This window comes from Erithacus rubecula (genome assembly GCF_903797595.1).
Source record: "Erithacus rubecula genome assembly, chromosome: 13".
NCBI classification, from domain to species: domain Eukaryota; kingdom Metazoa; phylum Chordata; class Aves; order Passeriformes; family Muscicapidae; genus Erithacus; species Erithacus rubecula.
In genome coordinates, this window is record NC_136665.1 from 10,883,799 (window position 1) to 10,908,206 (window position 24,408).

The window sequence follows — 24,408 nt, forward strand, 5'->3', positions numbered from 1 at the left end:
CCTCACAGACCTGAGATTTACTTCCTGAAACTAGAACTCAGGTTTTCTCAGTTTCAATGGAATGCTGTTACTCATGTGATACTAATTGCCTTTCTACTACTTACATACACTAAGTGTTGAGTATCACAGAGCTCAGCAAGGAACTCAGGGCTCCAGCTCTCACCATCATCACACTGCTATTCTCTGAATTCCTCACACTTTTCCATTATTAGATATGCCACTATTACAAATGCATTTGCTGTTGAAAGGCAGAGTTTTCTTCATAGTGACAGTTCTCACAGCAGAACATCACCGAATGAATTAGGTTTTTTAACTGGAAAATCTGAAACAAAGTCACATTTTCAATTGAGATGTTTGAATATTGTAAGAAATTACTCTTCAAAATAAAATTATTCTTTTTGATTGATACTGTCAACTCTTTTCAGCCTGGAATTTAATTCCCAGGATGTTTTTACTATGTGAAATCTTTCACTAGTTCTGCTCTTAGTCTCATCTGGGGATGAATACAAACAGCCAAACATCTGTATTTCTCACAAATTCTACTTTTTGAATAGCTCATGTTGCTACTGTCCTGTCCAAAGAGAAGACCAGACTGGCTGACAACAAATGTAATTGTGCCAGGCCAGTTACTCCCCCATACTCTGCTGCTCTTGTGTACAGAGACTCTTTACTGTCAGAGGTCAAAGCCACAGAAACCCAGACCTCTGGACAGTGTTTTATAAAGATATTCCATATAGGAAGATGATGTTCCTTCAGTGGAAAAAATTTTCTCTGTCCACAGTATCCCAAAGAGCAACCTTTGAAGCTTAGGCATGAACAAGGAGCACCTGATCTACTTGTACTCAGTAAATTTAAAGCCTTTCCATTGATTTCCATGGAGTTACTCCAGTGCAAGTCAGAATCACTCACTAAGATCTGTTCTACTGTCTAAAATCACTCCTACATTAAATGCCAGTGCTTGTTATTATGGATTTTCTAGAAAAACTTCTCTCTGCCTTCATTAGCACTGGGTCACATTTTCAGGTAATTAAAGAAACGTGGCATTTTGACCTAAGCTACCTCCTATCTATAATTTCCAGATGTCTCCTTCTAAGATGATCAAAGGAAAGAAGGCCTCTCTCACAATCAAGATGTCACAGGCAGATCAATTCTTAAATTGATTTTAAATTCTTAAATTCTGCCTTTTTGCTACTACAGGTTATCTTGGTTCTGTGCTTATATACATTCTCCTCAAACAGGCAACAAAAATTAATAACAATCATTTGCTGTCATTATAGTCAAGACTGTTAATCTTAAGTCTCTCCCAAGTACATGTGATGCAGATTCCAGCTAAATAAATATTAATCCTGCTTTTCCTGTTTGTCTCACAAGGCTGTAACAGAAAATAAAGCATGCAGAAGGCACTTGTGCAGTCTCAGTGGGAAGACACAGCAGATCTGCAGCAGTTCAGGCAAGCCCAGCCTCTTCAGGGAGGACTGGCAGCTAAACACAGTGCAATTTCCCATTCCTGAACTCCCAGGGAAGAACCTTGCCAACTGGATTTCTCTCTAATCTAATTTATTTATAAATATATATTGACTTCCACTTTTACATTTCCAAATCAGCTGATGACAAAAACTTTATCAATCATGTGGAAAGTTCTTTCTGGCAAAGTCAGGTAGATTTTTAGTGCTCCAGAGGAAAAAAAAAAAAGCAAAAAAGGGTTAAAAGCTTAAAAGGCATCTATCTCTTCCAGGCAAAAAAAAAAAAAAAAAAAAAAAAAGCAATCTTTTATGGCTGGGGGTTGTTTTTCTTCTTTAGTTACCTTTAAATTATTACTCTCTCTCCTCAGAAGGCAAAAGGGTGCAGCCCTTTCACCAGCCAGGTGAGTAATTTAATCACAGAGGGCTATGAGTGCTCCAGAACAGGGTGAGCAGATACTGTTCTGCAATGACAAACCCCCAAGCAGCCATAGGAAATGACAAAAAGGAGAACCAAACCCTATTTTTCCAGAGATGCTTTGATTTCAGTGAATAGCCACACACTAATTTTCTGATGCATTACATAAATTACAGCATAAATCTTTGCCTTCTGGCAAAGTTTCTTTTAATGATGCAGCTCCACTTACAAAACAACTAAAATAGTATAATTGAAATTGCAGTGTGGTCATGGCCAGTTTTTTAGAACTAAGGGCAGCCTCATCATTCACCCAAGCTGTCTTTGAATGGCACAGAGGGCTAAAAGTGTCCAGGAAAGATTGACCTTAGAGGGACCACAAGGGAATGGGATCATTTGTATCCTTTGAATTAAGCATCTTCAAAACACAGAATATTCATGGCATATGCAATTATTTTAGCAATTCTCATAATTATAATTATCATAAAAATATCCCAAATATTTTTACAGTATGTTGTGAAAAGTGATTTTCTTTTCTTGTATTTCATAAGCAGATATTTTTAAAAGTTAAACTCAGGTAAGGAAATTTAGACAGAACTTGTCTCCTGCTACCTCTGGAGCCTCAGACTGAGATGACCAGACTAGGGGGACATTCTAGTGTTTTCCATTCAGAATTATGGAAATTGTGAATGAATTCGTGGCTGTGGGTGCTTATCCCTGAAATCAGCAAAGGCAAATCTTTACTCCTCTTTACTTGCTTAAGTCCTCAGAAAGTTTTCTTTTCCCATTGTTCAGTTTTGCTCTCTAGCACCCTTCTATGCAGTAATTATGTCACAAAAATCAAAGGAATTGAGAGTACATCAAGGGAGTTCTTCAGCTGACCTGAAGGGATATTTTCTAGATTCAGCTCATCCAAATTAATAACAATTAATTATTATAAAATGTGTCTGAGGATAACATCTGCTACAAGTGTTTTGGGGTTGCTGTTTTTGGTATATTCCAGCACTGTTTGAAACAGGGAAGTATGAGGGTTCACCATAGTATTTAACAGAGGGTTGTGCCCCTTTTGATTGCTGACACCACCAAACAAAGACATGACTGTAGATGGGAGAGGCTTTGCTGGAATGTGCTGGAAAGTACAAACCAGAACCAAAGAGTGCAGTGTGGCCAGGCTCTCCCACTCCCTGCACCTCTGCCAACCCAGGCAGCCTTTCAGGGAGATATGGAGGAGAATGGTTTCCATCTCCATACAGAGTATTTCTTTCATTCTGCTTTTCAGTTTAGGCATGTGTCTTAGCTCTGCATGTCATGTGAAGGAGGTGTTTAATTCAGCCCTGACTTGGCCAATGTCTTTAATGCTACTGGGCACGAGCAGGGAGAAGAAGACTGGAGGGTTTGCTGGCACCTGAGCAGGTTTGTCTCAGTAAACCCTCACTGCAGCTCAGCCCAGGAGCATTTATATTGGGGCCCTAAGGTCACAGGATTAGATACAGCTTGAGAGGAGACCTGAACATGATCCATCCACTGACACTCTGGCTGTGCATGTGTGAAGACAACACTGGAAGCAGGATCTGCTCAAAAAAGACCACAGCAGACTGTCCTTGTTCATCAAATTAAGTTCTTCAAACTCTGGCCAGTGTACAAAACACTTTTTCTGGACATAGGAGCATTAATTAGAAAAAGAGTCATACAATGTCATTGGATGCTAATGGGAACCAGGGAAAAAGCATCCTTGAAGCCTTGAGTATCTCAGGCTCCACAAGGACATGAAGTTATAACAATGATTAAACACCTGCAGGATGCATGAGAGCTGAGTGAGTGTCTCATGATATTTTGCAGAAAGCATATTTTCAAAGAGGTGTTGCCTTCTTGGAACAATGAGTCTCTTTTCTGTTTTGCATGTATTACCCTGTATATATGTGTAGTGTTTCTTTGAATAAAGTTCTCTCTTGATTCTCCATTACACGAGGAACTATGTTGCATTATCCTTCTCACTGCTCCTATAGTAATGCAGCAATACAACCCCATACTTTGCTTTATCATTCGTCCTTGCAGTCCTGCATCCAAACCCATCCTTCCCACCATCCCATCACGTTCTCCTCGGGCTCTGCACATCTCCTCAGCAGTTCCTGGCTCACATGCACGGCAGTGGGAGCAGGATTCAGAGCCCAGCTCTGGGGACACCAGCTCTTACCAGCCAACACCGCCCCCGTTGTGCAGCGCGACCCAGGTGGCTCCTCTGAACGAGTCTCCCACGAAGTTCTGCACGGCCATGTCTGCCAGGAGAGCACAGCTGTCACCCGTGGCCATGGTCATTTTGTGTTGTGCTGCTCCCTCCTTCCACCACACCTTCCCTGGGGCAGCTTTACTCACAGCTTCCCTCACAGTTACACACTGAACATCTCATTCCTGGGAGTAGCAGGCAACAGAGATTTGTTTCCCGCTCCCTGCCCTGACTTTGGAGGAACAAATGCGTTTTACACCGTGGATAATAGTGATTCCTGCATTTGTGCTCCAACACAAGCAGCTGAAGGACCTACCACTTCAGCTCTGAGATACTTCTTCAGGAAAGGAATAAAATGTGCTCCTTTGGGGTACCTCAGCCATGGAAGAACATGGACACATCCATGAGTGTGGATTCAAAATGGGCAGGACACCTGGAACACTGCACACCTTGCAGCTCTCAGGAGTTTGAAATGTTTTCAGATCAGAGTGCAGAGTTATTCCAGCCCTGTGCAGAAAGCCAGCCCAAAACTAAGGAGTTGCATTTTGGGGACAAAGTTGGGATGAAAATTATATCCACCCCAATTCTCTGAACATGTAGGAATTTTACCCTGAACAGGAACTGCTGAAACCACTAAGAAGGTTTGTTTATGAAAACCCCCAAAGAAACATAATTTAAAAAACAAATATGATTTGATTAATGCATGATTTCCACTGAAGTATTCACTAGAATTTTCTATACTCAATGCAATTTGTGCTAAAACATATACCCAGGGTGGTGGAAAGAGGTGCACACAAAGGATAAGAATAAAATCTACTGAAAACATTCGGATTTAGTTCAGAAAAGATTCAATATGTAATTTGCTATATTTTTAATAGGAAAAATAAGAGATAAACAAAAGTATCCCCACTAATCACATCTGCAGATGCATAGTTACATGCCTGATGGAAAAATGAGTTTACTTAAGTGCTAATCTATGTTAAACCCTTTCACAAGCTCCATTATGGCATCTTCTATCTGACATTATGTCACTTTAATAACGCAATTATCATAATTACAGTGCTGTCGAGATTGAATGGGGGAGATCTAAATCACCATATTCTTTAATGTACAGATTTTCTCCTCAGCTACTGGCCTGAAGAGAGTGGAGGTTGGACAAGGAGTGAACTAATAATGCAATAACTTGGCTTTGATAAAGGTCATTGGCTGCAAATGTCTGTGCTGAAATCCATTTTGCAGGGCAGCAATGACCCATCAGGCTGAGGTACTTCCAAACAAAAGGAGACAAACATTCTGGGAATGTCCTGTGTGTTAAAGAGGAGCAAATTTCACCCAAACCAGCTCAAAATTATGTTAAAAAAAAAAGGGTAGAAGGGAGAGAGGAAAACCTAAGATGTTCTTTTATTGCCTCCAGAGGTTCATCTGGTAAAACAGATTTAGGCCTGGTTTTAAAGACCAGTGATATCAGTGGCCAACAGGCTTTAGATAAGCCCTTGAAGAAAGCAAATGGATCACATAAATCACAAAATGCAAAGGAAACCACAAAGCATGATGAGCAGTGGGGTTTATCAAGCCTTGTTTCTATTGCCCTCTTCTCAGAGCATTGCCTGATGATTACTTATGTTGCTAAGATGGAGACATTAATTTGAATTTCTGTTCTCTGTGCAGCTGCACCACGTTCTCTCAGCTTGTCATAAACAAATGTTACTCAAGGCATCTATTTGGCCTATTAGAACTAGCCAACATGCTCAAAAAGTGTTGAAGTGGGACTGATGGACACAGTTAAAAGCCTCTTTTCACCAGGAAATCCAGTTAACAGGGAACTTTTCTCCTTAAAATTGAGCCATAATTTGGTTCTATTATGAATTCCCATAATGGAAGTAATTCAATATGCTCAGCTTCCTTTATAATAATTTCTCCTTCTCCAGCAGCAGCTCCTCCAATCTCACACCTCTTTGTGCTTGTCAGTTCATGACATACAGAAACACCACTGGGCTAAAGCTATTACCCTAATTTCCACTTTACAGATGGAAATTTGAGGAAGATTTAGGGTTAAAAAGTGCTTAGCACTTCACTCATTTTTTCAGGTCTCCAACCTGACATTTCTTGGGTTTATTTCTCTAAAAGATGGTTTCACAAACTGAAAAGCAGAGTCTGGTTAGCTCAGGTCAGGTGTGCAGAATTAAAGGCTCCTTTTGGAGAGCAAATCTGATTTGCCCACAGTCACACTTTAGGTGGACAGCAAGGCCTGAGTTGTATTCTTATGCCTTTATATCAATATTCCCTTATGACCAGAAAAGTTTCTTTCAGAAACTCCAGACTGTTTACTTGAGTCCTCGGACAATGGAATAAAAACATTATAAATAAAATTTTGCAGAATAAAATTTTGCTTTAGGCAAAATACTGTTATAGACCTACTTGTGATCCTATGGATTCTGAGGAAACATGGCTGTAATCAGATCACCTATTTGAATAAGTGAGATTCAAAATTAAAATCAAACAGAAGATACAACCCTCTGAGACTGCTCTCCATTTGCACTCAGACACATCTGGTGCCTGTTCATGGAATTTCCAGCAGTGCTCAGGACCTCTCCTATGTAACCAGCTCCACATTCGTGTCTGTATCACTGTTAAACCTCATAAAGCTTCTCAGGAAATCTGATTAATTGGGATTAAAGGGTGTGTTTTGAACAAAAACATGTAAAAAATGTTGCATTAAAAAAGGCTGTTTCTGTTTTAAAGCCATTTTCCTTGCTGGCCAAGACAAGCCTCAGCTGTTTACTGACCTGCACAGAAGGCTGACCCGTCGTAAATGTTGGATGTTTCTCTGAAGGGGCTGTCAGTGCCACTCACATCGTGGTGGTCTCTGCTGAGGACTACTGGAGCCTGGAAAAAGCCAAGGACAGGGCAGGGGAGTCCTTCACAGCATGACACTGCTGCTGAGGACCTTTCTCTGCTCAGTTCACTTCTGTCTTAATATTGGGGGCCTTACTATGGAGTTACAGTCCCTGCTTTGTGCTCTCAGTGGATCACAGAATGAGATGTTGTGCTTGTAGGTGCCCAGACAGAAAATGAGGCAGTCTCATTATGAAACAAAATTTCAGAGAGTTTCTAAACCCACCTCTCTCCTGTCACAGAGCACAACACTGGTGCAGGCAGAGAGGACTGAGCTCTTACACAACCTGGCCCCATGTAAATAAATGAGAGGCACTTCTGCTCTCACTGCTTGAAGCTTTCTCCTTCCCCACCTGCCACCCCAGTCTCAGATACAGAGCACAATTACCAGAGCATATAAAGACAAAAGAGACAAACCTTAATCTTCCCTTCAGAAATGGCTCTATTTATAGCCACAGCTATAGACACACGTCCCTTCTGATCAGAATATAAGATTCTGGCTTGAGAGCCAACGACCTGGAAAAGAAAAATGACAGAAGGATAAGGTTCTCTGCAACTGGCTTATCTTCAGATCCCAGATGAATGGAGTCAAAGGAATGACCCTTTTCTTCTAAAGAAGAAAGTACAGATAATTTCTTCACCAAGATCCAGCTTCCAGAAAAAAAAAAAAATTAAAATGTCTCTTTGAACTTAGTTTTATCTCCACTCACACAATCCATGAGATGTATTTCTGTGTTTAGCTGCTACTGTCCAGTAAATTCCACTTTTTAACTCAACCTGATTGCTAGGCTATAATCCCCCCTTATCAACAAATCCCTTACCAACAGCTGAGAAGCAGAGGTTTGGAACTGGTGATGGTGGGCTGGAAGAGAAGAGAAATGTGGCAAAGAACATCTGTCCTGCACAGCTCTGCTGTGCTTCCAGATTAGCAGAGCACATGGGAGCTGTACAGCATCCCTTGTTGGCTTCACAGGGAGAGCCTGCCCAAAAAGGGAAACTAAGGATGATCCACTGGTGTCCTGCTTCCCACAGTGCAGGAGGAGGACAGCTCTTCAGCCTGTCACCTGTTTTGGAAAGGGTCTGGGAACTGCATGTGTGAGGAGCTTGGTCCACAGAAATGCCAAGAGGAATATTTTGGATAGCGCTGTGAAAGAAAGGTGGTTACAGCTGAAGTGGAGGGTGAATCACAGATATGTTTCACTCCAGATACAGGAGTAGATAATGCCAGATTATATTAACATTTCCAGATGAGGAAATGAAGGGAAAGAGCTGCTTCAGCTCAGCCTAAAATCCTGCTGTGAAGAGAAGGGTTTCAGCTGTCAACCCCAAGAGCTGCAGACTACATCTCCATTCCCATGCACTCTGCTTTTCACCCCAGCATCCAAGACCTGCACTGGGGGCCAGGAGCAGCCCAGTGCTGCAGGAGGCTGTGCACTCACCAAGCTGTGCCTGCCGGCTTCCCGAATCCAGCGGATGTTGTCATGGTACTGCTGCTTCACAGATGTGCTCACTTGCAAGGCAAAACAAGGAAAAATGCAGCTTGAAAATTGATGCAGCGTGTTCTAAATTTACTTTAATTCATCTGGCAGCACTAGGGAGTCACATTCTGCTCTCAGATACAGGCACGCATATAGGAAATGCTGTATAAAGTCTTCTGTTCAGCTGATGCAGTAACTGCACCGTGTATTTACAGAAAGGTACAAGATGCCACTCAGGGGACAGCTGGAAATGTAACTCACATTTGGATTTTCAGCAAACTAAATTAAACCTCGAAATATGGTTTACATACACTGCCCATTTTGGATCACCTGTTTCACTGCTTTCTAAATGCCAATCTATGCCTAATCTTTGCTAAATTAGTAGTTTCATCAAACTCCATGACATTGGGTACTGCCATCCAGCCTTGTAGTGAATAACTCCTTTGAGGCAGCCAGCAGAAATTCTCAAAAGCAGCTCACAACACACATTTGAGGGTAAGTTACACCAATGGACACCATATCTGGGATACAGATTTACAGCACAGCAGTTATTCTGTATAACATGGTCCTTGGATGTTTTTGTACCAGGATAAAACTGAGGTTGTTTATACAACAAAAAGATTTGTTGCCTCACGTTTCTATGGAACAAAATCTGGACAGGAAAATTTATTATGCAGTAGTTACTTTATGTATAAATCCACCCTATACCTTGTTTAGATGTATATGATACCTAAGAAGACAATTATATATAATAGGTCAGTATTCTCCAGCTTCTCTTTTATTTTGTATGTCTCATTCCATCTCAATCAGCAAAAATAAAAAGGAATAAAGATACTTCAAGTGAAAGACAATGAAATATGGCACATATCAGTCAGATACAAGGTGACCTCAGCACAACCAGCTGCCTCCAAAGACACAGCACCATCAGCAGTGAGTGAGTCACAAAAGGGACAGGGGTAAGAAATGAGACAGAAATGTTATTTCACTTTCCTCATTTAGGGGTTTTACAGCTCAGAGGGGTTACAGAGGCTGAAGAAGTTGCTTCTTTAAGCTCTGTCTCTGTGGGCTAAGCTATGTCACATTACCTTGCCCTGAGAGTCACACTCAGCTACCAGGGACAGGCTGAGCCACAGTGACCTGCCCATGCATTGGAGATTCAAATCAATCATCTCTGCACATGCCAAGACAGAATGTTCTGTTACTTTCCAGCTCTCTCACCCCTTTTCATGGCAAATTATAACATACAGATAACTTAGGTTCCAAAGTCAAGCTGGAGAAACTGCACACTGCTAACTTGAAATGGTCCCTGAGCTGAATGTTTGCACTACAGCAGAATGACAGCAGTCATGCAGGGTAAAACTAGGAAAAGGGAAGACGAAAATGTAAGAAGCTCACATTGAATCTGTGTTAAACACTTTGTTTAAGGGAAATGAAAAATATGCTTATTCCTGCAGAGGCAGGCCTTCCATACCAAGAGCTTTAATGATCCTAAAAAGACCTGTCAGTGCTTGAGGGGCTGGCTTCAAGTGATAGCTTCTAAACTCTGCAATGAGGATTAACATGTCAGCACTTCACTTTGCAGGGAGTGAAAGATGAAACAGCTGCTGGTGCTGTCCTAATAGGATTGTGCTGCCACTCAGAAGCTTTAAGGAAGCAGCTTCTTGAAGGTAATGGGTAGTGTTCACTTAGGTTACTACAGATATTAAATGGGAGTTTAGTGGAATATCTCTAAAAAAACCCAACAAAACAAAAACAAAAACAAAAATAAAAAAAATAAAAAAAATAAAAAAAAACCAAAAAAAAAACCCCCCCCCCAAAAAAAAAAACAAACAGAGAGTGGGTTCTTTTCTATCACTTTCATAAATTTTATCAGAGAACACTTGCCATATTTTATACTTCACAGTGCACAGAGTAACAGAAAAGATCTCACAGAAGAAAAGATCTACAGACCATGTCCAAAGAGAAGCCAGATGAGAATACTGGCTGCAAGGACCTATCTCAACACAGCACATCTGTCCCTTCCAGCCATCTCCAATAAACAGTTGGATTTCATCAGTTATCCCTGAGGAATACTCCCTTCTGTTTAGTTTTATTTCCTGCAATTGAAAAAAATCTCACCCTTTTATTCCAGAAGTACTTTAACTTTAGAGTAACTCCATGTATCTCATTTGCTAAATTCTTCCCATCCCAATAGGAATGTGTTTTGAAGTCAGGCAAGCAATGTATTGCTTCTGGTACTTCACAGCCCCTTGTACACACCTAGGGTTTAAAATGCACTGAAAAGCATTATGAACCCAGAGAAATTGTCCCAAGGAGCACAGAGACTGGCTCCCTCAGAGAGATTTACATTGCTATGCATCAGCTCAGCCTTCAAACTACCACAGAGATCCTAAACCCAAGTTACATCCCAATCATCAGTGCTGCATCTCTCATGCAAAGACCCTCTTAAAAGCTCAGGTAGCTTAAAAGTAGAAGCAGATAATAAAACTATATAAATCTCACAAACTCTGAAGGAAATTCATCTCCACAAAAGAAGAAGAATGGTTAATAGTGGCCAAGTTGAATGGTTAACAAAGCCAAGTAAAAGTTTAGACTTGAAATGCAACAGAATTCAGCTCTGTGGAGTTTACACTCAGTTTTAAGAAGAGAGTCTTTCATAAGTTTCAGAGGTAGACTCAGATCCCAGATATGTACATGTGTCAGGCTATCCAGACCCTAAAATTTGGTCCAAACCCAGGCCTCATGGAAAGTGGGCTGCAAGTGGATTATACAAGAATACATATGCATTAATGGCTGTTTATTTTCTGATCAAAGTCTGTTTTTCTTTCTTTTTGAATCAAATTCCCATTGTCCTGTCAAATTTAACAACAAATCAAAGAATAGCCTTGCCCTTAAACCTGTTTTCACCTGTTGGGATTTTTTTATATGCTTTCTTTTTTTTTTTTTTTTTTTTTTAATTTAAATTAAGAATATACAAGCAATAGTTCAATTTTTTTTTTTTTTGTGCAAGAGGCTTCTCTCCCCAGCTTTACATTACAACCATATAAACCCCCACACACTCCTGTACACACAGAAACTGATTCATTTCCCAGTCCTGCAATGCAAACCATCCAAAGGTCATGTAGTGGTTCAGTCCTGAGAGAAAATTTCTGGAAGCTGCAGTACATGGCAGAAAAATTACTGCAGGTTTCTGAAGACAGATCCAGCACTACAATAATGGATTTTGCCCTCCCTTCAATAAAGCCAAGGGACCAGACTTAAAAACATGGAAGTTGCAGTACCCACAGAACAGAGTAGGCACTTCTGGGTTATTACATCAAACACAACTCATGCTCCAGTGCTATTTATTGAAAATTTCTCCTAAGGAAAGAGCAAGAGAGTAAACAGAACAAAGGACCTTGCAAGGTCAGACCCACTGTACCAATAATTCACCTCTTGGGAGGAAAAGGAGGTTGGACACCAGACTTACATCACAGGAAGACAAGATACCTGAACATGGTATCCTTTTCAGAAATACTGCCCAGGATTCTCCCAGTGCTTATTGTTCCAGGACAAACATGAGAGCATTCAAAATTTTCACACTCCTATTTGTATTTTGATGTCTTTCATGAAAAAAGCAACAAATATCTCAGTATTACCAGGGGAAAAAACTATTATGCTCTCACTCTCAAAATATGATTTGTATTTATGATCCATTTCCTTTTGATCTTTCAGAATTAAAATATTATTTTGTTGATTCTGGAAAGCACAAAGTTTGGTGCTCAGAACAGAAGAGCTGAGGACTGCAGTGCTTGGGGACAGTGCAAGCCTTTGAGCCTGGTCACTGCAAAGGTAGACAAAGGGAAAGGAATAGGGCCTTCCCCTCCATCCTGGGAGAGCAATGTGTGCTGACACAAAATTAGCCTTGTCTCAGTTCCCTTTCACAAGCAAGGGATATCAGTAATAGCCCAGTTTCAGGGATGTGGAAGAGTGCAACTCCTAGATCCTAGAGTAGCACACAGACCCAGCTCCAAACTGGTTCCACACCAGTGGAAACACCTGTCAATCGATTACCAAATGACAAAAAAAGATCTCAGAATTGTAATCACAGAAAAGTGACACTGGATGGAGCACCACACCCAGGAAACCTGGGTTTCCTGCCACTGAGCTCCTTGCTAACCTCTTAAAGCCTCCCTAGATTTTCATGCCTCGTTTGCCTGTGAGACAGGGGCAAAGCAATTTGACTCCTTAAATTACTCTTGGAGATCTGATGGTGAAAGACACTGATTGCCTTAAAGTTTCAAGGTGACAAAGTTTAAAACCACCTGTAACAAATAAAAAGAAAGACTCCTAGCCAAAATTGCTTTGGGATCAACATCCATGGGGTTTTTTATGTTTTACCTACAGGCTACACTCCCTGCCAGGAGTTCAGACAACAGCAAGACTTCCTGCCTGCATGGAACCTGGAAGAGCCTGCTTTCCGTGTTTTCAGCCAAAAGCTGACACACATTTCAGCTCTGGGTTTCCTTTTCTCTCCAAATTGCCCAGGGAAGGCGTGGGTGAAGCCTTACCTCCCTGACGGATGGAGTCCTGCAGCACTGACATGGCAATGGAGTCGGTGGTGGCAAGGTCCTGTGGGTCACCTGAGGTACAAACCCAGCGGAATGGCCCAAATCCCAGGGAAAAAATGTCCCTGGGAAGAGAACATGTTTCATTAAGAGATAGTTGAAATTCTTTCCTTATTTATTCTGGCTGCTAGCAGTGCTTTTCTTTCATTAGCTGGAGACGGAAGAATTTGAAACATTTTCAGTGCACTAATCTAAACAGAAGCATCAAGGACCATTAATTGAGAAATTAAACAGTGCTGTTTCAATCAGCCATCCACTGGTATATAAAAGTATAGTCAGGCCAGAATTTTCATAGTCATGTTGGACAGTTCAATCAAGTGCACCATCAGATGAATTGCAGCTTTTCTTCTGTTTCATCAAATATACTCTCCCTGCTGCCAGGTCTTGGTGTCCTTAACCCAGGCTAACCCTGAGTGCATCTACACTGTCAGACAAGTGCAGGTTCTGACCGAGTGCCTGAGCCCAGACTCATTTGCTGCCCACATTGTTTGTGTACAGTAGTGGGACACGCTTCACTTGAGGGCTGGAAGAAAAGATCTAATCAGGCTGGGGCCTTACTCTATGTTCAGGCTCTTATTCACATGGCACAGGCAAGCTAAGCATGAGTCAGAGGAAAAATGAGTTATAAATCCAGTCCCTCAGCCAATCTCCTGAGCTCAGCTGTTTCTACAAGCAGCATCTGCAGCGTGGGCACAGCTGGTGACACGGGCAGAAGAGTGTCCTGTTCCCATCACACTTTTAATTCAGGGCAGATACAAGGCTTGGATGATTTGGAATTGATCCCTACTGCTCTGAAGAGACAAGCTCTCAGCTTTTAGCACCTAGAAGTGAAGTTACCTCTAGTCACAGCTTGAGGCTGTGACCTGGCTTTTCTTGAGCAGAACTGTTTAAGGAAAATTCATGCAAAGACAAAATACAGCTATTGATTTAAAGGAGTGAAGAGTGTTGATTTGACAATGGCTAGCCTACACTAACCCTGGCACAACACCTGTGAGAGTAATTTTCCTACTGCTGTTGCCTCCTTTAGATCATTTATCATTGCAGATCACTGTCAATCTGCACTAATCTCTGTAATACTCTCCCTCTGGAGTCACAAGGTGCTTGCCAGCATATTCCCAACTCTGCCCAACATACCCCATGATGTGCTGAACATAGGAAGGATATCGAAATTCTGTTTTATTTGCTCCTTTTTTTGTAACATCAGCACCTATAAAAGAATTTCAATAGTCAGTGACTTGATGGAGGAAAACTATAAAATGCAAAACAAGACTGCCCAAAGCTCCTATGAAGGCTGTACCTAGGCAGGGAGGGTCAGGGGTCTCAAAGAACAAGAGAGGAAGAAGGACTAAAGAGTTAGAATTGCAATGGCCAGCCCTATCCTGCTTTACAAACACAGCTAGGAAGATGCATGCAGGATTGTCCTTGTTTCCACCTATAATTCCAGGATCTACTCACCAGCTCTCTGAGCTTCCAAGAGGAAAGCATTGCCATAATCCCAGAAAAACATGCCCTTATCAGCTAGTTTGTTGATAGCAGCCACATGCCTCCTCAGACTGAAATAAAGAAGGAAACAAATATTCTTGAGGTCCATGAAATATAAAAAAGGATAATATCATTAACTAACCAAGGGCATGGGAGTAGGAGGAGACAGAGAGAATGGAAAGACCCAGATAAATTCAGACATAAACCCACAAGACATCAACTGAGATGCTTTCATTCTCTATAGCACCTGTTATCCCCAAACCTTGAAGTGATTTACAGTCATTGAGGAAACTTCATGAAATAGCAAAGAGATGCCACATCTCTCAGCCAAGCTAGGAGGCCAGCTCTGGAGATGGAAACTGATGACAAAAAACAGCTTGCACACAACTGCAGAACAGTTTAAGTAGCACACAAAGCAAGCAGAGAAAAAACTGAAAAACAGAACATCACTGTTCTGGCCTCTACCTTGGTCCAAACTGCCCAATTTACTCATCCTTTCCAGGAGTGGATCATACCCAGGACTGCATCTCCTGAAGAGCAGCTAAGCCCAAAGGTTAGGAAGGTGTGTTATTAAAATTGCCAAACCTTTACCTCTCTTGCACCAGCGTGCGGAACTTCCCCGGGTTGGAGGAGAGGAGCTGCTTGCCCTCCTCAAAGCCCAGCTGCACTGGGTAGTACCCCCCATTGAAGGGGTTGTGGCAAGAAGTTTGGTCTGACCCCAGGTCAACCAGCAGCTCTCCTGTTGTGTCCAGCTCGTGCACCAGCCTCTCCCTAGGGGGGACAGTGGAACACAAGGGTGAAAATCCCCCTTCTGACAGCACTTTTTCATGAGCATCTAGAGTAACACACTCAGCACTACATTTAATGTCTTTTCCAAGCTTGGGAATTAATTAATTAATCCACATTGACCAAAAAGCCAGAGCATTAATGTACTCATTATCCATTCATACTACTCACCACAGATCGACCACATTCCCGTGGTAACCCAAACTGAGGGCAATTTTATTCTTCCTTGCTTCTCTAGAAAATAATAAAAAAGACTAGTTGAAGAACTAATCATTCTACTTTGAAATGTACAAATCACACAGAGAATCAAACCCAGGGGAAAAAAAAAAGCCTGTATGTTGATTTCAACACTTATCTTAGAAGCAGCTCCTTCAACATTTACATAATTGTTAATCACGGATTCCATGAAGCTTGAGTGATGCTGCAAGTGTAACATCAGTAGTAATTGCTCCATGCATATTCATGAAACTGACTGAAGGCATGTTTAACATATACAAATGATGTGAAGCATTAATAGTCACTAATAAAGACTGCTGGGAAGTTGGATTCATGTTCCAAAGCATTCCTGGAATTAGAAGAGGTGTCCCTCCACCCCTCCTATGTGCAGACTACAATGGCACAGTGCAGAAAGATGTGAAGGGAGGGTCAGGAGCAGAGATAAACTCACTGAGTTATGTCACAAGTGGTACCTGAGGCGAGCAATGCAGTGGTCCAGGTTGTTGGAGATTTCCATCAGCCATCCCTGCCTGTGGCGTTTCAGGAGCGCTGCCTCATCCACCTAAGAGAAAGACAGAGGTCTCAAAACTCCTGTGGCCCCCATGCAGTCACTTTTACCTTTAGTTTTTCAATTACCCTGCAGGAAGAAGTAACAAAACTAAAGATAATAGCCCTACTATTACCTTGAATTATACATATATATAGTAAAGATATAGATAATATATATATAAATGCTGTTCAAATGCTTATTGTTCACCTCTGATTTTTTTAAGCTTTCTGTTCTCTTTTACTCTGGGCTCAAAGCAGAAAATTGACTTTTTTGATATATCACCAAAATAATTTATGAATAAAAATTTATAATTGAAATTGTATCAGGCAGTATATTTCTTCAAATTTTAAGTGTTCCTGTTCTTTCTTTTCACGTTTATGTTAAAAGGCAAAAATGTTTCCAATTTATTTTTCAAATCTGGCTATATTTTTGTGAAAATAATATTTTTTAATAACTAAGAAAATATTTTTGTTGATCACGGACATTTCTGCCAGGCTGCCCAAAGTGAAGCTATGGATTGCTGAATAAAATTAACCCTCACTTTTGTTCTTGGACTGCTGGTCAAAAACCTCAACCAAATATGGAAAGAAAAGAGGAAAGCATTTTCCTGTCCCAGCAGCCTAATGCCACTGAAAAATAGCACAGGGCAAAAACAAAACTATGTCTTTAATTCCCTCTTGCTTGAACTTTGAAGCTCCAAACAAGCTCAATCCCAAATCTGTACTCTCTTCTGGGCTCTGCTGCTGAGTGTGCCAGTGTGTACATGCCTAAGAGACAGGTGGATAAAAATACAAATGGATGGACAAGTGATGGAGGCTTTGGCACAGATCCCATATTAATGGTCCAATGTACAAGCTTGCACATCATTAATACATTTTTAATGAGCTATCAGTGGCATAAGGCAAGTGGCAAAATTAATTTTAACCAATATTCCGTGGCAGCAACAGATTTAAACCCCCCACAGTTGTGTGTGCATGAGAAAACACATAACCTGAGTATCTTCTAGTATTTCATTAAAGCATTTTTTACTTCTCTATAATCTTTCCCCATCGTTTTAATTCTTTCTCATTAAGAATGTATTTATATGTAAATTAAATAAGTTTTGTATTCAGGAGTTGCTTGAACACCAGGAAACCTTTTATTTCCTAATTATTCTTAGCATGGAACACCATCCATCATTTTTCACATCAGTAATGAAGACTATCCTTCCCAAACCCCAGATTATGATAATAACAGTGTCACTGCCAATGGAATTATTCAGTGAAGTCAGGTGCCATGGGGGACAGCTTCTTCTCAGATATTTTAATCAGCACAGGAGGAAGAATATTAAGTGGTCTGTATGAATTATAGGAATTTGGTTCATTTAAATCCCCACATAACACAGATCAGAGCTATTTAAATGTTACCACATCCTACATATTTTACTTTAGCTCCCTCTGACATTCCTAGTCTTTCACGGACTTGCTGGCTCAAGAAAACTAACTTCCTTTGAACCACCCTTTCAAAAATATGCTTATTTTTGGATCAGCAGTTCAGTAGTTTAAAAAATTGCATAAAGATGATGAGCTAATGTTGCCTCCAGTGTAACCCCAGAGAGCTCAGTGCAGCTCAGAGGAGGTATCTGGCCCTCCACACAATTATTTCATAAAATTACAATCAGCTTCCTGTCAAACAGGAGAGGTAAAATACTTGCACCACTAATCCCTTGTGTCAGAGCTTCAGAAGCCCTGGCTGACAAAATGATCTCTTGCACAATTCAATGTCATTTGCATAAATAGTTCCCTAAATAAATGATATGTACATATATTTAGCTATCCACATGTGCTCCTGAGACTCATTTCCGACAAGGATCATCTCACAGGAGATAAAAACCAGGCAATATTCAGTCTCCTGAACAAAATCAGCTGCAGCCATTGAGATGAAAAGGACAAAGGATGGCTGTGAATGGCATTCACTGAAATCTTTCCTTTGTATTCCAGCCTTTGAAAGACCATGATGGCAGAAATCTAAATAAAGATAATTTATTCATTAATAATTTATTCAATAGTAAATTGAATAAATTTATTTCATCTGCAGGGAGTACCTGATGAAATCTCAAATACACACAAAACCCACCTGCTAACAAAACTACCTTTGTACCACTACTGTAAAGCTGATGAAGCCCAAGGCTTCCATGAAAGATCTGAGATAGCCAGAGCAGCCAGCTTTACTGCAAATGACATGGGACCACTAGGTTTTGAAGTTTAATTGTATCTAAAATAGGTCAGATTGTGACATTCTTATTCTTTTCACTGCAGTATTACATGCCCACAGCAGAGGTTTCCCAGCTGTCTATAAATGACTTTAGCTGAGAAGGCCAAGCTCCCACTCCAGTCAGCTCTGGAGCTGAGCTCTCAGAAATCCCTTTGTCTGTGGAGTAACAAGAGTCCATCACATGCAGATACTCAGGAGAGCTCAGTGAGTCTGGCTCAGTCTTGAATCTGCTCATCCAAAAATGTTTCTCCAGTGGACTGAAACCAGAGCCAGTCATGAGGAGAGAAATGCATGGAAAAGTTTCATTTCTCTTTCCCAGAGTTCTTTTCTTACTTAAGTAACAGGCCATGGTTTTACAAGGCCTCTCTTTATAAAGCCTTACTTACCAATAACAACTAAAGATTGCCACTACTATTTTCACAGAATTGCAGAGCAACAATCTCTCCTGAAAGTTGTTGCAGTGCTTGTGCAATCCCTCTTTCCCTCTGGTTGCTAGAACAGAATCCTGTGAGAAGCATAAGAGCTGAGAAGGGCAAATATTGGGAGAACCTAGTGCTAACTTTTTGTGTGAAAATGTATTTCACTCCAACATGCAGGCATATGTACTTTCCCAAATGAATATGTTTGTGTTCTATATTAGATGATAAGGATATCTGTGGATCCAGTGGGTTCTATCATCCACTATTCTAATTGCATGGGCATTAGCAGTCTTCCTATCACAAATCATTATTAGATTCTCTTTGTTTATGGGAAGAAATAACTGGGATATTTTAGCACAGTAGGAACAGAGAAGTTTTCCACAGGATGAAACAAAGGTATCTCTCTACAAAGATATACTGCGGGAGAGCTTTGAGAACAGGAAAATGGTACAACAGAGCTTCTCCCCCATCAGCATTTTCTCTCAGCAGAACTTACCTTCATTGCCTAAAAACTGGGATTGTCATAAGTGCTTGTGATTAACATCAAGGAGTTTCATTAGTACCAATCTTGATGAGTAAACCATGCCAACATTTATAATGGGTACTTCCTATTGCATCTGATAAGGGTGCTGGAGACTTTAAAGTTAATCAAAGTTAAACAACATAACTAACATCTTAACATAGACTATTTTTGGCATAAGAGAATGCAGTTCTCATGGGAATTGCCTGTGAAGTTTATACTTTTTAGCAGTTGAAATGAGGGTAGCTCAAGTACTGTGAATGGCTCATCTCACATGAACCATTGCATCATTTCTGCAGCAATTATTTCTGCAGTCTGATTTAATGAGTTAATGAATAGAGAGCAGAATAGCAGTGAAAAATACACAGCAATGGAAAAAAAGAAACTTGTCTTAGAAAACAGTATCTTTACTGAGTTTGGTTTGTCAGGGTTATGCGAGAGGACTTCTGGACAGCAAATTAATATGATTATACAGAAGCTGATTTATTGCTTACTTTTTAGCTTGAATTACTTATTTTAGGACTACTGTTTATGTGATTATGCATTTTTTTATTGGTGCTTTTATGCTGTTCAAGCACTTTGCATGAGCTCTTTAGGTATGATGATTGTCTTCTGTTTAGAACTTTGCCGCCCACTTTTATTTTGGGTTTTTTAATTTTGGTATTTTGTTTCTCAGCTTTTTTTTTTCCTTTTGATTTAGCACAATTTATGTTTTAGTGGCTTTAACAAGTTGCAGAGAAACACTTAAAAACGGTTTGTTTTGCGCACTTGTCACAAACATTGGTTTAAACTAAAGAAGTGTATAGGAAAACAGCTAAGCGTGTGAAGAAAGAAAAATACGGAGTAAAGCAGCTAAATATAGTGATAGACACAGAGCATGGCTTGGGCTTGTCCAGCATTACTACAGATTATCAGGAGCCTGTCAGGTGAGAAGAAGGAGGGTTTGGCAGGAGCAGACGATGCAGCAGCGCTGCTCTCACCTCCGCGATGACGCCCACGCAGCCGGCGATGACCGCAGCCTTGGCCTGAGCCCCGCTCATGCCCCCCAGGCCAGAGGTGACCAGCACCTTCCCCGAGAGCTCCTCGGCCCGCAGGTAGCGCCGGCCGGCGTTCAGCACCGTCAGCTGCACACACAACAATCCATCACAGCCCTTCCCCCGGCAGCCGAGCCCCCGCCCTGCCCGGACACGCTTCTATCCGTGGAAAGGACATCTGCTACAAAGGTGCTGTCACACCATCTGTGCTCGCCCTGCTTATTTCCCTCCTCATCGTCAGTGGGTCCCAACATGCTGCTATTGCAAATAGAGACTGAAGGGTGGCTGCAAAGGATAGCTAAAGGAAACAGCCAAGAAAATGTTTTGGTCAATTCATGCTTTATGTGTAGCTAAATATGAGTTCAGAACGAGACTTGGTTGTAAATCCCTTCAAGTCTGTGTTGTGGGTAGGACATATCTAAGTGAAAAGACATAGAGCAGGCAATGAGAATTTCTTTAGCAGCCACGAGTTCCTCTCACAGCAATCCAATGCACTCCCACAGGCAGCCACCATGGGGGAAATGCTCCTCCAGGAGGAGCCGGCAGAGCTTTGCCCGGGTCCTTACCACGGTGCCATGGACTATTCCCTGGGGCCCGATGTAGCAGTAGCTCCCTGCAGTCATCTGGCCGTACCTGGGGACAGGAGGAGCACAGTGACACCACACACGGCTCAGGCTGGAGTGCCACTTGCACTCGCCCACTCGTGTTTCCAGTACAACAAGCACCCCTCTGTGCCCACCTTGCTGTTAAAGGTCTGCTGCTATCAGAATTTTATCATTAGCAATGCACCAATATTTTTGGAGGAGTGTTAGCTCATTAAATCGAGTTGAAAAACGCGTGGATCAAAACCTGATTGTAAACTTGGTGCTTAGCACAGTGACTGGGGCAAAAGGACACTTTTCCACCTCATTGGAATCTCTGTGTCATTGGGTTTCAGTGCCTCTCAGACACATTGGAAGCTTTTAGCCCAGAATGGTCGACCATATTCATACAAAATCCCCAGAGAAGTGGGACAGCTCTTTGGCTGTTTTAATTTATTCCCTCCTTGGTAAGCAAAAGAATGAAAATCTTGTGCTCGTCAACAGTAGAAGAGTATGTAAAAATCATTAAAAAAGGATCACTTTCTACTTCAAAGTTTCTCTTAGCATGAAAGAATGTTTTATAACTTGTGTTTTCCATAGACTGCAAAGCAACCACTGAAAATTAGAACTAACAAGTGCTTTAAGTGGGTTATGATTAAGGCTTTAGGCTATTGTTCAGCCAAGCTTCACACATAACCCAATATTAATTCCTAACAGACCTCAATTACATCCTTATATATGTGGCTGAACATAACTCAAACTCTGAAGTAATTCCATTTAAGTGTGCATTAATGCTTTGCAGCATCAGTACTTTATGTAGCACAGTTGAAATCCATCTGCATTAGAAATTTTAACCAGCCACTGCTTGATATCCAAATTATAGTGAAGTATTGATGTATTTTAATAGTGAGCTATCTTCTTACATTGTTACACCCAAAGCAAACATCTTCTCATATTCATCTCTGGAGGAATAGTTGGGAATAACCTAAGAAAACAACAAAAATAAAATCCACATAAACAAATTAGAGATTTAAGCAGGTCTTTTAAACAGCCTATTATGTGCACAGAAGAACAGTAGAAACAGAAGGAATAATCCAGGTATTTTATTTCATGTATTCTAATTAAAAAAAAAAGAAAAAAAAAGATGTCCAGTCCTCCTGGCACTGTGACTGGCACACAAGTTTAAAGGAGAGCAGTTCCCCAGCCACAAAACTGAGCTGCAGGGGAATGGATATTGAATGGCTCAAAGAACTGGCAGTGAACCAGTATTTCCACTTGTCCACCTTGCCTTCCAAGCAAAGCAGTCCAGATATCTGAGCCTCTGATTAATAATCATGTTTGCTTACTGAGGGCTTTTAAATCTTGCAGACTGAGCCTAGCTGAACTGTTTGGGGCAAGGAAGTGTTCCAGACTCAGTCAGAACAGAGTTTTTCTAATAAGGAGAAGGTTGTTTCCTCCATCACTGCAAATCAGCACATGAGGTGGCAGCAGCTGGGAAAAATGCTGCAGAATTTCTACCCCAGATCCTCCTGTGTCATGTGATAAATTCAGACAGTATAAATCATACTTTAACCTAGCCAACACTTGAAAATGAAACAGAATGGGAGGAAAAAGAAAACAGAATGCTGATACCTACCATGCCATTGGTAATGACTAAACGAGGAGCACGCTGGGGGCTGGGGAAGAGCCCCAGGGGGTGCCCACTGTACATCACCAGGGTTTGCTCTTCTGTCATCTCTGACAAATAGTGCATTACCAGCCAGAACTGAAATGAAAAGCAAGGAACACAGGGACTTTGCATCTGACAATTGCTGGTTTTGTGAAGCAGCTAATCCTGGAGAATGGAGGCAGCTATAGGGATAACAAGGTGCATTCATATATGGAATAACAGAGCTCTCAACACATTCTCACTTTGAATAAAGTACTTAAAGGGGTATCACTCACCAGGAAACACAAATCATCAGCTAACAAAAGTCTGAATAAGTTCCAGAATCATTTCTCCAGTACAAACCCCAGATATCCTTCACTTTTAAAGCCATTCTAATTTTAATTTGAGATTAACCACTTGTATTTGGCACTTTTCTGGCAATCCTTCCAAAGCCAAGCTGCAAAATCTTCCCTATAGAAGTGATTAAATACTCCTGCTTGTTGTTGATGCTAATCTGAAATTCAGCATCTTCTAGTGCAATGAATGGTTTTTATAATGTGCGTTCTAAAATTAAACAGCTTTGGGAAAAAATTAACTTCCATTGTGGACACAGAAGAAAATCTTTGATGTGCCCGGGAGTACACAAATATATTTTAGCTTTGTCTGCATACTTCAAGGGTTACTCTTGATTACTGCCAAAGTGTACACTTTGACCATCTAAACTGACTTAAAATTTAACTTCAATCCACCCCTGTCTGTGACAAAGCCCATTAAATTCCACAGGACTTCTAGTATGTGTCAACTTGGCCTGTGAGAAACTTCCCCATGCAATATTGGAATTCAACAACTACTTGAAACTAGAGTTTCAGTAGGGACACAAACACAATTTTGAGGGAAGAAACCCCCAGAATTGTTCATCAAAGAGGCAACAGTATCAGTGACAAATAAAAACAGGCACTTAAGCTCTGAGGCTGTGGCTTTGATCTGAATTAAAAATTCAGGTACAGATTTTAAGCCAGTCCCTTCTAATGCAGCCAATTCCCCAAGCTGCAAGTTCAGCTGTACAGGAAAAATTATTTTCAGGTTATTGTTTTCCTTTCTATGTTTTGGTTTATGAAAAATGTTGAATAATTGAATTCATGTAATAGGACAGAACAGGTAACTACCTGAACTCTCAACTCTCTTGCAGTCTGGGAAAAACATCCTAATATTTCTCCTGAACAGTCTCCCAAAACTAGAAGCTGTGAGGTCTTTTGGCATTGAAAGGCATAACTGCAAGGAGAAAGGAAAAGCCTTTCCTAGCTTAAAAAACAGGTCAGTTGCCTAAAGACCTGTAAAGTTAGCTCAGGACATAGTTCTTTCATTTGAAATTATCCAGAAAAGAGCACAGGTCTGCATGGATGATATAAACCAAACTGAACTTTTTATTGTGAGTTTTGCAATGCTAGATTTTTTTTTTTTTTAATGATGTTTTCAAGCTACAAACAGAATAAAATGTTCTGTGGTAACTGAATCATTCATGTGATGCTACTCTAAGTAAACAAAAATAAAAAGGTTTTGTTTGCTGTGAAACAACTGCAAGTCATAGGACTGGCTTGGATGAGAGCAAGAGAAAAGAATATTTCTGACTTTGGCAGCACTTCTACCTTACCTTGCAGCCCAGCATCTGCCTAAGAATTGCCAGACCACTAAAAGCCTTTATAAAAACTGCTGGCACTGCTCACCTCAGAAATGCTGTAGCACTCATAGCTAATAGGCAATAGTCAACTGGCATTTATTAATTAATGCACAGAATAAAGAAATGGTGAGTCTCTTTGGTACCTCTTTGGAAAAAAAAAAA

The 24,408-nt window shown here is 40.9% G+C and overlaps 1 protein-coding gene across 1 annotated transcript in view; it reads right to left on the bottom strand.

Annotated features, from left to right (window-relative positions):
- Positions 1–24,408, bottom strand: part of UROC1 (urocanate hydratase 1) — a 37,697-nt gene that overhangs the window by 2,039 nt on the left and 11,250 nt on the right. Inside the window, exons 5-18 of the mRNA XM_079317109.1 lie at positions 22,557–22,685; positions 21,844–21,905; positions 20,906–20,972; positions 20,286–20,429; positions 16,037–16,125; positions 15,519–15,581; positions 15,153–15,332; positions 14,535–14,632; positions 14,214–14,286; positions 13,023–13,144; positions 8,434–8,504; positions 7,412–7,510; positions 6,886–6,985; positions 4,070–4,151 (exon numbers count right to left, since the gene is read on the bottom strand). Coding sequence (XP_079173235.1) covers positions 4,070–4,151; positions 6,886–6,985; positions 7,412–7,510; positions 8,434–8,504; positions 13,023–13,144; positions 14,214–14,286; positions 14,535–14,632; positions 15,153–15,332; positions 15,519–15,581; positions 16,037–16,125; positions 20,286–20,429; positions 20,906–20,972; positions 21,844–21,905; positions 22,557–22,685 — 1,379 coding nt within the window. The remainder of the gene's footprint in view (positions 1–4,069; positions 4,152–6,885; positions 6,986–7,411; positions 7,511–8,433; positions 8,505–13,022; positions 13,145–14,213; positions 14,287–14,534; positions 14,633–15,152; positions 15,333–15,518; positions 15,582–16,036; positions 16,126–20,285; positions 20,430–20,905; positions 20,973–21,843; positions 21,906–22,556; positions 22,686–24,408) is intronic.